The 13955-nt window shown below is 66.6% G+C and overlaps 7 protein-coding genes across 7 annotated transcripts; 3 read left to right on the top strand and 4 right to left on the bottom strand.

Annotated features, from left to right (window-relative positions):
- Nucleotides 1-112: 112 nt before the first annotated feature.
- On the bottom strand, nucleotides 113-534 carry MICPUN_62181 (predicted protein; the record flags this gene model as incomplete). Its single annotated transcript, XM_002508566.1, has 1 exon — nucleotides 113-534. Exon 1 carries the CDS (start codon nucleotides 479-481, stop codon nucleotides 113-115), a length of 369 nt encoding a protein of 122 aa, XP_002508612.1. The 5' UTR covers nucleotides 482-534.
- Nucleotides 535-903: 369 nt separating this feature from the next.
- Nucleotides 904-4401, bottom strand: MICPUN_98006 (predicted protein; the record flags this gene model as incomplete). The annotated part of the gene is made up of 5 exons (XM_002508565.1): nucleotides 904-1231; nucleotides 1544-1821; nucleotides 1975-2566; nucleotides 2771-3819; nucleotides 3973-4401. The coding sequence occupies 5 exons, from the start codon at nucleotides 4399-4401 to the stop codon at nucleotides 904-906; spliced, it is 2676 nt and encodes an 891-aa protein (XP_002508611.1).
- Nucleotides 4402-4701: 300 nt separating this feature from the next.
- Nucleotides 4702-6235, top strand: MICPUN_62179 (predicted protein; the record flags this gene model as incomplete). Its single annotated transcript, XM_002508847.1, has 1 exon — nucleotides 4702-6235. The coding sequence occupies one exon, from the start codon at nucleotides 4702-4704 to the stop codon at nucleotides 6181-6183; it is 1482 nt and encodes a 493-aa protein (XP_002508893.1). The 3' UTR covers nucleotides 6184-6235.
- Nucleotides 6236-6281: 46 nt separating this feature from the next.
- Nucleotides 6282-6992, bottom strand: MICPUN_62178 (predicted protein; the record flags this gene model as incomplete). Its single annotated transcript, XM_002508564.1, has 1 exon — nucleotides 6282-6992. The coding sequence occupies one exon, from the start codon at nucleotides 6990-6992 to the stop codon at nucleotides 6282-6284; it is 711 nt and encodes a 236-aa protein (XP_002508610.1).
- A 157-nt stretch (nucleotides 6993-7149) lies between these two features.
- Nucleotides 7150-8929, top strand: MICPUN_62177 (predicted protein; the record flags this gene model as incomplete). Its single annotated transcript, XM_002508846.1, has 1 exon — nucleotides 7150-8929. The coding sequence occupies one exon, from the start codon at nucleotides 7150-7152 to the stop codon at nucleotides 8884-8886; it is 1737 nt and encodes a 578-aa protein (XP_002508892.1). The 3' UTR covers nucleotides 8887-8929.
- A 12-nt stretch (nucleotides 8930-8941) lies between these two features.
- Nucleotides 8942-9650, bottom strand: MICPUN_109089 (predicted protein). The gene has a single exon (XM_002508563.1). The coding sequence runs from the start codon at nucleotides 9607-9609 to the stop codon at nucleotides 9004-9006; it is 606 nt and encodes a 201-aa protein (XP_002508609.1). The 5' UTR covers nucleotides 9610-9650; the 3' UTR covers nucleotides 8942-9003.
- A 1269-nt stretch (nucleotides 9651-10919) lies between these two features.
- Nucleotides 10920-13928, top strand: MICPUN_85702 (predicted protein; the record flags this gene model as incomplete). Its single annotated transcript, XM_002508845.1, has 3 exons — nucleotides 10920-11277; nucleotides 11488-12536; nucleotides 12588-13928. The coding sequence occupies 3 exons, from the start codon at nucleotides 10920-10922 to the stop codon at nucleotides 13926-13928; spliced, it is 2748 nt and encodes a 915-aa protein (XP_002508891.1).
- Nucleotides 13929-13955: the final 27 nt, after the last annotated feature.

Genomic DNA, 13955 nt, shown 5'->3' with positions numbered 1-13955 from the left:
TCCGCTTTCGACGACGCCACGATGGGTCAACACCGCTTACAAATCCCTGACGGGTTCGCTAGTCAGCTACGCACACGCGCGCGATGAGACGCGCACGAAGTCCGTGACAATCTCACAGCTCGCCTCCCTTGCCCTTGATGGACAGCACCTCGATCTCAAACAGGAGGGTGCCGCCGGGGGGAATACCCCAGGCTGGGAATCCACCGGCGCCGTAGCCCTCGTGCGCGGGGATGCGGAGCTTGCGGGTCTCGCCGACGTTCATGCCGAGACATCCCTGATCCCAGCCGGTGATGACCTTGCCGACTCCGGCTTGGTAGGTGAAGGGCTGCTGGCCGGGGTCTTTGGTTGACCAGAACTTCTTGTTACCCTCCTCCACGATGCCGGTGGCGTGGACGGTGACGGTGTCGCCCTTGGCGACGACGGGGCCGGAGCCGGCCGTGATCGTCTGCTTAGTGGTCTCGTAACCCGGGATGGGCTCCATATCTGCGAGGGCGAGGGGAAACAGGGCGACGATCAGCAGCGGAAGGACTAGGACTCGCGCCTTCATTTGTGCGCCGATCGGGCGCCGATATTTTGCACGCGTCCACCGTGGAACGACGTGGATTGAGGAAAAGGGGCGTCGCGGGGTGCCTACCGGCTCGAACGGCGAAGCGACGGGTTCGGGCTCGCTTTGGGACGATGGGACGCGCGCAAAGACGCAACGCTCGGGCACTCGCGAGCGCGTGGGCCATGTCACGATCGACGCGCGACGTTCTCTGCCGGTCGGCACGGGCGCCCTCATCGGCCAAACCGCTCCTTCGGGAAAATGGCTGGGACGGACACGCAAGCAAGGCGAATCCACCTTGGCGGGGACAACAGGCAGACAGGAAAAGCGAGAGCAGCCCATTACGGTTACTTCTAACCTCAAACCCCCGCGACGCCGCCGAAGAATCCCAGCGCGCACCTCACCTCCTGCAGCAGGTCGTCCACCCCCTTCCACGTCGCCTTGGCCGCCGCCCGCACCTTCTCCGCCTTGAGCCTGAGCGACTCCCTCGCCTGCAAAGCCCCGCCGTGCACTCGTAAGAAATGCGCGAGTAAAGCGTTGAGAAACTCAAAGTTGCGACCGCTCGGAATCTCCGCCGCGAAGAAGTCCAGCACGTCCCCGAGCTCCGCGGCGTCGTCGTCGGTCATCGTGGACGCGTCCCACGGCCCGAGCGCGCGAATCTCCGCGTCGAGGCCCGACGGTCCGCGCCTGCGAAGGTGCGCGATGAGTTCCGCGTAAGGTCCGCCGCGGGGGTTCAACTCATCCGTCTCCTCATCCTCCTCGTCCTCATCCTCGTCCGCGCCTCCTCCTCCCTCGCCGCCGTTCTTTCGTCGCCTCTTGCGTCGCAACGCCGCGAGCTTACGCTTCGCCTCCGCCGCCTTGGCCTTGGTCTTGTTCTTGCCCTCGGCCGCCTTGATTTCCTCGATGGCCTCCGCCTTTTTCGCGCCGACTCGCACGAGCCGAACGAAAACCCCCTCCACGTCGCCGCCGTCGTCCCCCGCGCCGGTGAGAATCCTCGACTTTTGGTCCTTCGCCCCGTCCTCGTCGTCGCTGTCGTCGATCACCGCGTCCACGTCGAACACCGCCGCCTTGCTCGGGTCGTCGGCGTTGTACGTGGTCGGGATGAAGAAGGGCGCCTCCTTCGGCTTTTTCGGACCCTGGATCGGCTTGTTCCGCTCTCGAATCTCGTCGAGGCGAGCGAGCGACGCCCACTGCGTCTTCGGGAGCATGGCCATGGTGGCCAGACCCGGGGCGACGGGTTCGGGGGCTCGACGTCGTTGCGCGTCGCTCCCGGCACCCTTGGGCCCAGCCTCTTTCTTCGCGTCCTCGATGGCCTCTTTCGCCGCCTTCACCGCGAGGTTCACGTTGGGGTCCGCCTCTTCCTCCTCGGTGGCGCCGAGGATGATCTCGCCGGCGTCGCCGAGCTCCGCGTGGAGCCTCGGGAGCTCCACTAGCGTCTCCCGCGCCTCCTCTTCCGTCGTAACGGCTTCCTCGGAATCCGAATCGTCAGAGCCGGCGACGCGGGTCGAAGCCCCCGCCAGCCGAGCGCCGGGCGCCGAGTACATCTGAGAATTCGCCCACAGGTACACCCCCCTCCTGCCCTCGTGCACCGTCGCGAGCATGTCCATGTTCGGGGACAGCGACAGGCCCACGACGGGCGAGTCGCGGGACATGCGCATCGTCTGTAAAAGCCGAGCCGCGGGTACGTCCCACACGTGCACCGCCCCGTCGGCGGAATTCGCGAGTATCAATCTCCCGTCGGCGGAGAACTGAAGCGACTTGACCTGCGTCTGCGCGCCGCGAAGCGAGCGAACGCGGCGCATCCCCGCGATATCCAGCACCCTCACGACGCGGTCCGCGCCCGCGACGGCGACGAGCGCCCCCGGTCGGTGCAGCGACGCGGCGACGCAGCCGACGCCGGTGTCCATCTCGCCCTCCAGCTTTTGTTCGCCAAAGTTCCAAACGCGGACGACGCCGTCTACGAACCCGCACGTCACCGTCTGTTTGTTGGCGCCGTCCGTCTGGATGGCGCTCACCTGGCCGCTGTGCGCGGGGAGCTTGGGCGCCTTCTTCGCCGCCTCGATCGCGTCCATCCCGTACGACTTGTCCGCCATGTTCCAGATGGAATTTTTACCTCCCCGAAGGTTGAGCTGCCGACGAATGCGCTCGTGCTCGGGGATACCGTTCGAAACCGCCTCTTCGTCTCGTCCCTCGCCGGCGTCCCTCGGCGCACCCGGGCGCTTGAACACCCCGCGGTGCTGCCCCGACTGAAGGTTAAACCTGTGAACCTCGCCGCCCTCGTTGCCTATGACGGCAAAGTTACCGCACGCGGACACCGCCACCGCCGATATCGGGAACCCGACCTTGTTCGAGATGCCGAGGTTCCGCCGCTTGACGCCCATCTTCGCCGGGGGTTGAAGGACGTGCTCGCCGAGGACGCCGTTGGCGAGACGCCACGTGTACGCGCGAGTCTCCCCGGCGTGACACGTCACCACGTTGGCCCAATCCCGTTCCCGCACCTCGCACCACGCCATGCCCCGAATCGGCGGGAGCTTCAACTCCTGCTCGGCGACTCCGAGCTTCTTCGCGCGTCGCTCGACGTGCGATTGGCTCAGCTCCTTAGACTGCTGGTCCTGTATCGTGCTGAACACTCTCAACGCCCTGTCGTCGCCCGCGGACAAGATGCGAAGGCCCTCGCCGTAAAACTCGACGTGCGTCGGGGGCGCGCTGTGCCCGGCTCGGAATCGAAGGAGCCTCCCCGTGCCGTCGGCGTTGTCGAAGATCCACTGCTTGAGCGCGTTGTCGGCGCCGCCCGTCATCAGCACCGGCTGGCCGAGGAAGAAGTGCGCCTGGGTCACGGCGCCGTCGTGCGTTCCGGGCATGATGGTCCTCAGGCGCCGCTTCTCCAGGTCCCAGACGCTGACGGAGCCGGCGTCGCTGCCCACCGCTATGAGCGGGTCCTGGTTGCCGGTGGTGAACGACATCGACCGGATGGCCCTTCCGCTGCCGTCGTGCGTAAAGTCCACCACGGTCCTGTCGACACGCACGTTTTGGATCACCACGCGTCCGTTACCGAGACCGACCGCGACGGTGTCGAGCGCGGGCGACTGCTCCAGGCACGTCACCGCGGATCCCGAGGGGTTGAGCATGTTGTTCGGGTGAAAGACGTAGATGTGCTTGCCGGTGTTGACGTTCAGCAGGAGAACGCGGCCGTCGGTGGCGCCGATGAGCACCTTGTTGAGGTACGTGTCGGGATGGCAGATGCACGTCGGGGTGAACCCCTCCGGCATGCGGTACTCGCGGGGTAGGTGCGCGCCGGTGTCGGGGTCGTGCCGGGGCAGATCTTGGTCGTCGTCGAACGCGGTCTCGTCGTCGAGGGCGTCCGAGTCGGAAGCGCCCGAGTCGGAGTCGGAGGATCCGTCGCCGTCGTCGGCCATGGACGCGGCGACGATGTCCGCGGCGCGCTTGGCCGCGGACGAGCGCTTGCCGTCGAGGTGGTCGAGCGCGTCCTTGCCGATGTCCCAGCCCAGCACTCGGCCGCCCGCGCAGATGGAGTAGAGCCTCGGGCCGAACGTGAAGAGTCGAGTGACGGTGTCGGCGTGCCCGCCGAACACGCAGACCCTGTGCGTGCGCCTGCACACCACGATGTCCCGCCCGTGCGCCGCGAACGTCAGGTCCCCTTTGACCGCGAGCGCGGTGATGTCGGCATCGCCCTGCGGCCCCACCAGCACCAGCCGAAGACGCTCGCAGTTGTAAACCTGGAAAGCCTTCCCCGCGGAGACGGTGACGAAATGCTCGGTGCCGCGCCGGTGCTCGACGAAGGGCACGCCCTCGTTGACGTATCCGAGCGCGCGGAAGGGGTAAAACAGCGACGTCATCGCGTGCGTCCGCGGTGTCGCCGATCGCCGGACCCAACGCGCCTCGCCTCGCGCGTGCGTGTGTCGGCGGCGAAATAAAGCCGCCGCCGACATCTTCGCCGCTCCTCCGCAAATTCGCAGCCGACCGCAGTTGTGGCCGGACATCTGATGATCAAGTCTCCGGCCAGCCGGCGGAGTGGAGAAGTTAAATTCTGAAGGTCGCCATCGGAAGGAACTGCCCACCACATCGCGGCGCGCGTCCGCGCGTCCTTCCGGGTTTCCCCCCGGATTCCGGCTCCCGCGAACTCCGGGAACACTCGCATGGTCCTCCCCGCGGCTCCCGTCGCCGCGGCGGTCACGGCGGTCGTCTACGCCGCGTTACTCGCCACGACCCGGATCCCCTGCGGCGCCGACGGCACCTTCTGTCGCGAGGGCGCGTGCGAGCGCGTCCGCGCCCACCTCGCCGCCAACCTCCACGGCCAGGACACCGCCGTGAACCTTCTCGCGGACGCGGTGTGCGACCACGTGGCGTCGCCGCGGCCGAACAAGCCCCTCGTCGCGTCCCTACACGGATCGCCCGGGATCGGCAAATCGTACTTTCATCAGCTCCTCGCGCAGGCGCTCTACAACGCCACGGGCGACGGATCGCATCCCGCGGAGGACGCGTTCGGAAACCCGATCGAGTCCGACGCCGGTTCCGACCACCAGAGCGGCGCCCCGTGGGGCGGCAACTCGAACGGCAACTCGAACGGCAACTCGAACGGCAACTCGAACGGAGGAAACAACGCCATGGTGGACGCCATGGTGGACAAGGGGAGGGTCATCAAGGGCTACCTGCCCACGTTCATGGGCGGCGACGTCGCGCCGCGGTGGAACGACGCGAACGGCGTCAACGCTCGCCATAGGGTGGAGTGCCCCGGCCGAGACTGCCCCGCGTACAAGGTCATCTTCGGCACCGACTACGTCACCGCGGAGCAGGAGGCGCAGGGCAGGGCGCTCAGGGACGCAATCGTGAACCATCTATCCACGTTTCCCGAATCAGTAATCGTCATCGAGGAGTACGACAAGATGGGATGCCCCGCGAGGGGAATGCTGAAGCAGCTGCTGGACAAGGGTGCGAACGGAAACGCGACGTTTCACCGGTCGGTCTTCGTGCTGGAGGCCAACTTGGGGTTTGTGGAGATTAACCGGAGGGTCCGGAAGGGTTTGGGAAATAGCCAAAACAACAACGTTGGGGATGGGTCGAGCGGGGAAGGCTCGAGCGGCGGGGAGGAACTCGGCGTGGACGAGCTCACCGCGACGCAGCGCACGCTACGGGACACGGTGTTCAAGCGGTGGAAGGACGAGAGGTGCGAGGAGTGGAGCGACACGCACAAGGCTGTGGGATCCGTCGACCTCTTCGCGCCGTTTCTGCCGCTGACGAGAAAGTCCGTCGGCGAGGTCATCGAAGCGCACTTGAGGGAGCGCACGCGCGTGAAACGACGCGCGAGGGAGCTCGCGCGGCTCACGTGGACCCGCCCTGACGTCGTCGACTTCCTCGTGTCGCAGGTTGAGTTCGAGAAGGAGCACGCCATCGAGGGCGGGAAGGAAGCGGGCGGGGTGCTGTCGAGGTGGGTCACGCGCGCGATACGTCGGCTGGCGCAGGCGGAGGACACGGCGCGCAAGAAGGAGAGCCAGCGTCGGGCGGTCGAGGAGGGGCGGCTGTGGGTGGACGATAGGAGCGGACCGCCGCTGCGGGACAGGTCCGTGCGGCTGGAGGTTGCGAAAGGGGGACGCGAGCTCGTCGCGAGCGTAGCAGACTGAACGCTCCGCGTTAGATTTAATTAATTAAATCGTCTGAGGATTAAACATTTTTAAACACGGCTCGACCGGGCTAACCCCGACGCCCGCTGCGCGTTCATTCACGGAAACGACTCCACCAGGAAGGAGTTGAACTGATCACCAAACCCCCCGCCTGTTCCCGTTCCATCGTTTATTATCCCGTTTCCGTTGCTAAAAGAGCGAATAGCAAATTTATACGCCGTGCCGCCCGTTAACGACACCACGACTGGCCCGATGACCACCTGGCTGTATGTAGTAGTACTGCTATCCTCGATGGTGAGGTGTGATATCCCTGCAAGAATAATAGTATAGGTTGACGAAGTCCGAAGGGCCAATTGGAGGGCACGCTCGCCATTGCTCGCCGCCGAATCGAGGTAAACTGAGACGATGCAGGACACCTTGTACAAGCCCGAGTTGGTGGGTGTAAAGTCCTTGTTGTTGCTCCAACTCATAGCTCCGTTTGCGGTCGCTGAGCTCCACGAAATGTCCTGCAAACTGCCGGAAATTGTTGATGCGGCAGTGCTCGCCTCGCTGCCGTACACGTACGCTTTGTTGCTCTGCGTCAGCGTCCCGGTAACCGCGACCCCACTGCTGGTCACCTCCACGATGTTCGAACCCGCTACTTGGAGGTTGTGCCCTTGGTCGCTGTTGACCGCCAGCTTTGTGGACCCGCTCGACGCCGTGTGAGACAACGAGTCAGCGCCGCTGGTGACTTCCAGGGGGAATCGCCGCGCGTCCGCGAGGGTCGCGGCGAGGATGAGAACCGCCAGGGGCGCAGAGAAGCGGCGCATGCTGTTGTGCGGGAAGATTCGTTGAACAAAGACAGACCGCTGATTTCTGTTCGCCAACTTGAAAGTGCGTGACAGCTCCGATGAAAGCTCGCCCCCGCACTTGGCCTCGGCGCCGTGGCCACGCCGGCGTGGAAGGCCAGGAAGGCCTTCGGTCGACATGAGCTCATGTTGCGTGTGCATGGAGCTGTGCACGGACAAGGCGGTGGTGCGCACCCCATCGGCCCCGACCCCGTCGACCGAGATCCCCCAAATCCTTCGAACCGTTGGTCCTCCCGAAGGTGCCCCTCCTCGGCGCCTCCGACCCTCGTTCGCGCCTGACCTCCCGCTCCACCTCTCCCTCGCCCGCCACGCCGCCCAGGCGCTCATCAACTGCGGGCACATCTACCACCTGTCGTGCGCGCGGCGATGGTTCCAGACGAAGGGCAAGTCCGAGCGCGGGCGTCCAGCGCACGCGCCGTGCCCGAAGTGCAAGGAGCCCTACGACATGGGCAGCGCGGTGACGGTCTTCATGGACGTGCCCAAGGACGAGCGAGGCGAGATTTTATTCTCCCCGACGCCATTCCCGACGCGCGCCGGGCGCGGCGACGTCCCGGACGACGCCGACGGGGCCGTCGTCGACGACGACGACGACGGCGCCGTCGTCCTCGACTCACCGCGGGACGGGGCGGATCGACCGGGCGACACAGCTGGCGGGGACGCCGCGACCCGCCGCGAGGTCGCCAGCCTCCGACGCGACCTCCGACGCGAGCAGACGCGCGCGAGGGAGGCGGACGACCGCGCCGCGCGCGCCGAGATGGCCGCCGAACGCGCCGACCGTCTCGAGGAGGAACGCGATGCGCTTCAAACCGAGCTCGCTCGCAGAGAACAACGCGAAAACAACGCCCTCTACGAGGCGAGAACCGCAAAGGCGAAGGCCAAGAAGGCTTCCGACGAGCTGTCGTCGAGGCTCGCCGAGTTTCAGCGCGCGCAGAGCAAGCTGGCGTACGTCGAGAATCAGCGGCGTTTGGAGCGGGATCTGAACGAGGGGGTGTCGATGGCGGAGACCGAACTCCTTAACCGCTTTCGTCGAGAGGAACCTCGGTCGGCTGTGGAGACGCTCTGCCGGTCGCTCGCGGGAAAGAACCGGCAGCTCGCGAGGCAGATCGACGAGTACGGCAAGCTCGTGCGGCGCGTGAAGCAGCTGGAGAGGGGGGGTGGGGTGGGTGGCGGCGGGGGTGGGGCGCCCGTCGCGGGTTCGACGGGCGCGGGTTCGATACCGACGGGGAGCGCCCCTCCCTCGCCGGGGTTTGGGAAAGAGAAAACCGGAGAACCAGGGAAAGAGCGGGGCGGCGGCGGCGCAGCCGGAGGCGGCCGGTTGGACCGTTCCAAGCGACGCGCGTGGGGCGCCGACGACGAAGACGCGTGGGATGACGTCGCGGCGGCGGACGCGGACGACGCGCTGCGACTGCGCCGTCCGCTGAGGGACGCCAACGCTGGTTTCGAGAAGGGTTTAGGGTCGGTTGATTTTTCAAAGGGCTCCTTCGGGCGGGTCGCGAAGGCGAAGGGTCTCGGCGCGTTCGACGATCACGGACTCGGCCGCGTCTCGAGGGCGGCGGCGGCGGGCGGGAAGGGTAAGCGCGCGAGGGGCGGCGGCGGCGCGAGCGGCGAGGAACTGCTCGACGACATCCTGAGCGGGCTGGACCTCCCGAAGACGAGGGCTGAGGAAAAGGTTCGAAAGCCGACGTCGTCGTCGGGGGGGGGCGATTTCGGGTCGTTCGTTGGGCGGTTCGGGTCCGCCGCTGTAACGGCTGAGGGTTCTTCGGGAGGAGGGGACGGCGGTTCGTTCGTGATACACGGAGCGGACGGGCGCGGCGGTCGAACCAAGGTGATTCGCGCCGCGGGCTCGGCGCGATGACGAACGAAAATTATTAATCCACGAAAATCCGGTGTACGTCAACGTCGACACGGTTGTACATCATCACCGTTTACAGGTGCTACACTAATAGATGATCTCACGCGCATACGTACAGACTCATCGCGGCCTGTACCGCCTGGACGCGCGCCAGTTCACCAGCCGCGCCACCACCGCCGCCGCCGCCGCGGGCGGCACGATCTCCACGACGAGCCTGTTAAAATCGAGCCTGTTAAAGACGGCCATCACCGACCCCACCGTCGCGACGTGCCCCCCCGCCTTTGTCAGCGTGACGATGCAAAAGGGCAGCCAGCTCGCGGCCTCGATCCCGTGGCTGTAGATGCACCCCATCATCACCCACGACGCGCACCGCTTGGCGAGTTCGGCTCCGGGGTTGGCGCCTCGGGTCAGCGACAGCGATTGACACCCGGCGAGGTGCGCGAGCAGCCGAGGACAACACGCAAACAACAACCCGATCTGCTGCCTCGACCTCGCGCGCCTCGCGTACGCGGCTCTCGCGCCCCTGCCTCGCGGCGTTCCCCACCCGGCGAGCACCTCCGCGAGCACCGCGAACAGCCCGAGGGGTTGCGCCACCGCCATGCGTTCGCACGGGGTCATCGCGTGAAGCGTCTCGAAGACCGTGGCGCCGTTTCGAGTCGACTCGCGAAGGATGGAGACGCCCCGAAAGGTGTACCGCCCGAGGCCCAACATCCCGACGATGAGCATCGCCGAGGACGCGAGGTCGGACCACTGCTCGAGGGTGAGCGCGCGGATTGGGGACGGGACGAGGTGTCGGGCGAGCTTGACGAGGCGGCCGCTGCCCTGACGGTGCGGCACGACCTTGACGTTTGCTCTTCGAAGACCTTGTTGATGATGTTTGCTCTTCGACGACGGGTCCGTCGGGCGGGCGACGGACGGCGGGGGCGTCGCCGACGATGTGCCTCCTCCTCCCTCGCGACCGCCTCCCCTCGCGTTTGCCGTCGCGAAGAGCGCGCGTTCGTTCCGCTCGATGGCGTAGTGCCCGAAGACGGCGATGGCGGTGGCCAAAGCGCTGTTGTACCTGTGCATCACCGAGAGGAGCTCCGTCTCGTTGGGGTTGGCATGGTTCGCGTTTGCGGCGACGAGCTCGCGCGCCAGGAACGCGCTGACGTTGATGAGAAGGTGCCAGCCCACCTGCGCTTTGAATTGAAACCTCAGCGCGATGCACGCGAGCACCGCGCTCATGGGAACCAGCGCCCACGTCAGCGCGTTCGCCCCCGGCCGTCGGGCGGGATCGTCGAGGTGGAGCGCAAAGGTGGAGACCGCCTCGGCGACGATGACGTGGAATTCGAAGGACGCGCGATATCCCTTCGGGTCCAGGAAGGTGCGCGCGAGGAAGGCGCCGAGGAGCGTGTACGACGCGACGAAGACGACGTCCAGGTCGTCCACCGCCGCGTCGCCGCGGGTGAAGGAGCGCACCAGGCACGACACCGCGAGGAGCGCCAGGCCCGCGCGATGGAGCTTCCAGTTGTGCGTGACGAGCCAGTCGCGGAAGCTCGCGGCGACCGCGGGTGGGATGGTCTTGGTGGGGGACGTGGGGGGCGGCGTAACGGGCGGGATGCGCCCCGGATAGCCGCCCGGGTTCGTCCTGGTCGCCATGGTCGCCGCGTGCTCTGGAGCCGGGCGCGAAAATTCCCATCTCGTTATCGTTCTTGTCAAGAAATGCTGACGCTGACATCCTGTCGGTTCGCCACTGCTGACAGAAACCCCATACGAGCATGTGCGGCGCCAAGTAATCGGGGGCTTTGGCTACGGGCTATACTATTGATGTAGAAATCTATTTATGGTTACATTTCGAATAAAAAATTCTCTGTCATGAGGTTCAAAACAGCTGTCATCATCGGGGCGGATCTCGCGTCGCACTCGGCGTGGCGCTCGGCATGACGGAGGGGGACGACGGACGGGGAGGCGGGGGCGACGGTCTCGTCGCGTCCACCTCGGACCGCCGAGACTTTCCCGCCTTTCCCTTCGAGCCCTACCCTATCCAGCTGGACCTGATGCGCGGGCTGTACCGGACGCTGGAGCGGGGCGGCATCGGCGTGTTCGAGTCCCCGACGGGTACCGGGAAGACGCTCAGCGTGCTGTGCAGCGCGCTGCAGTGGCTCGAGGATCACAGGCGCCGCATGGAACGCGGCGAGGGCGGCGCGGGCGGCGATCCGTTCGCGGCGGGCGGCGCGAACGGCGGATCGGCGGCGACGAGGAAGGACGACGACGAGCCCGATTGGCTCAGGGACTACGAGAAGGACAAGTCCGCGCGCGATTTCGCCGAGCGCATGAAACGCCGGCTCGAGCGCAGGCGGAACGCGCGTCGGGCCGCCGCCGCGGTGGACGCCGCGTTCTTCGCGGGGCAGAAGCGTCGCGAGAAGACCGAGCGCGAGAGGATCGCGGATCGCGAAAAGGCGGATCGGGAAAGAACAATCACGGCGGGCGGAACAATCGACGACGCCGCCGCGGAGGAGGCGGAGTTCCTCGCGGACGACTGGGACGACGACGCGCCACCCGCGCGTCCTTCCGGCGCCGGCGGTTCCAACCGTGACCTCGTCGTATCCGACGACGACTCCACAGACGACGAGAGGGACGATCGCGGGGTGCGAAAGAAACGCGCCCGAAGAGCGGGCGCTGCGCCCGTAAAACTCGGGCACGATTCCGATTCCGATGACGATTCCCACGCGCCGCTCCAGGTGATATTCTGCAGCCGCACCCACTCGCAGCTGACGCAGGTTGTGGGGGAGCTGAACCGAACGTCGTTCGGGGGCGAGGACGGCACCGTGAACGCAGTCGCGGTGGCGTCGCGCGCACAGCTGTGCGTCAACCCCGAGGCGAGAGCCGCGGCGGGGGCGTCGGCGGCGAGGCTCAACGAGCGATGCCTTGAGCTCGGTAAACCCAAGGCTAAGGGGGAGCGCGCGCGCAAGGGCGGCGAGGGAGGGGGGGTTGGAGGGAGGGACGGGGCGGACGGGGCGGACAAGCCGCGGCCGGCGGCCGGGAGCGGGTGTCCGTATCTGAAGAAACGGCACGCGGCGGTGGCGGACTTGGCGGACGCCGCGCTCGCGGCTCCGATGGATATCGAGGATCTCGCCGCGGCGGGCACGCGTCACAGGGCTTGCGCGTATTACGCCGCGAGGAAAGCGTTACCTCGCGCGGACCTCGTGTTCGCGCCGTACGCGTCGCTGCTTCACAAGGAGACCAGGGAGAGCCTCGGGATTAACCTCAAGGGTTCCGTGGTTGTGTTCGACGAGGCGCATAACCTGGTGGAAGCCGTGCACGGCGCTCACGGGTCCGTCCTGACCGGTAAGCAGTGCGAGGCGGTGCACGCGATGGTGACGGCGTACGTGGACAGGTTCTACACGCGACTGGCGGTGGGCAACTTGCGACACCTGAAGACGCTCGGGGCGCTGGCGAGGGGTTTCGCCGCCGCGCTCGGCACCGACAAAGGAACCGGCGCGAAGAATTCTTCAAACGATTCTTCAAACGCGGCGGCGGCGGCGATCGGCGAGGTGAAGAGCCTGAACGACTTTTTGTTCCAGTGCGGCGCCGACAACGTCAACTTCTTCGCGCTGCGACGGTACCTTCGGGAGAGCAAGATCGCGCACAAGATCGCCGGGTACGGCGAACACGTGGCACGTTCCGATTCGTCCGGCGCGTCGTCGGATCGGTGGAACTGGGAGGACGACGCGGCTCTCGGCGTCGGCGTCGTGTCCGACAAACAAACGTCCGCCAATCATACGTCAGCCAATGATCAGGCGCCGCGTCAGCCGAGGGTCGGTAGCGTGCACGCGCTCGCGGCGTTCGTCTCCGCGCTCGCCAGCGCGGACGCCGACGGCCGCGTCCTGGTGGAGAGAGGAGGGGAATTCGGCGGACGGCTCAAGTTTGTCCTCCTCGACGCGGCGGCGAGGTTTAAGCAGATCGTGGACGATGCCAGGGCGGTGGTGCTCGTCGGGGGTACGCTCGCGCCGATACCCGAGCTCGCCGCGCAGCTCTTCCCGGACGCCGTTCCCGAGGAGGACGGCACCTTCGAGGGTGCCAATGATGAAAAATCCTCCGCCGTCCAACACGGAAAAATTCCTCGGACGCTCACCACGTTGAGCTGCGGCCACGTCGTTCCCCGCGACGCGCTCCTCCCCCTCGCCGTCGCCAGGGGCCCCTCCGGCCGCGCCCTGGACTACTCCTTCGGTTCGAGGAGCGCGCCCGAGGCGATCGACGAGCTCGGGAGGCTCCTCGCCAACGCGTGTCGCGTGGCGCCCGGCGGCGTCGTTGTTTTTTTCCCGTCGTTTGCGTACGCCGACGACGTGTACGATAGGTGGGTTAAAACCGGGGTCAACTCGGAGATTGCGAGGCACAAGGCGATATTCCGCGAACCGAGGGCGGCGGCGAAGGTGGAGAAGGTGCTCCGGGACTTCGCGACGTCCGTGCGCAACGGGGAGGAGCGGCGAAGGGCGGCGGTCGCGGCTCATTCGGGCGTTTCGGAAAACGGTTCCGTCGGGTCTTCCGGGGTTCCGGCGGGTCGAACGGGCGCGGTCATGCTGTGCGTGTGCGGCGGTAAGCTCAGCGAGGGGATCAACTTCAAGGACGAGCTCGGGCGGCTCGTCGTGATGGTCGGGTTACCTTACGCCAACCCCGAAGAACCGGAGCTCAAGGCGCGTATGCGGCACCTGGACCTGTCCGATCGCAAAGTCGGTTCCGCGGCGGAGCCGACCGCCGGGGGTAAGTCCCGCGGCAGGGCGTACTACGAGGCGCTGTGCATGCGAGCCGTGAACCAATCGGTGGGCAGGGCGATTCGACACGTCGGCGACTACGCCGCGATCGTGTTCGTGGACGGAAGGTACGCTCCGCCTGGGGCGGAGACGGGGCGGATGCCGCCGCTCGGGGTGAGCTCGCAGCTCCCGGAATGGATCCAGGAGCGACTGGTGATCCCGAGGGGGTACGGCGAGGTGCAGAGCGGGCTGGTGAGGTTCTTCAGGGCGCACGCGGAGAAGGAGAGGGCGGGCGCGTCGAGCGGCGGGGGATAGTTTTAGAGAGACGGAGGCGACGGGCGA

This window comes from Micromonas commoda, chromosome 10 (genome assembly GCF_000090985.2).
Source record: "Micromonas commoda chromosome 10, complete sequence".
NCBI lineage: Eukaryota > Viridiplantae > Chlorophyta > Mamiellophyceae > Mamiellales > Mamiellaceae > Micromonas > Micromonas commoda.
This window is presented reverse-complemented; position numbering and strand designations above follow the sequence as displayed.

Excerpts from the sequence above, each read along its gene's own strand:
- MICPUN_109089 (XM_002508563.1), bottom strand. The coding sequence starts at position 9,609 with ATGCTCATCGTCGGGATGTTGGGCCTCGGGCGGTACACCTTTCGGGGC.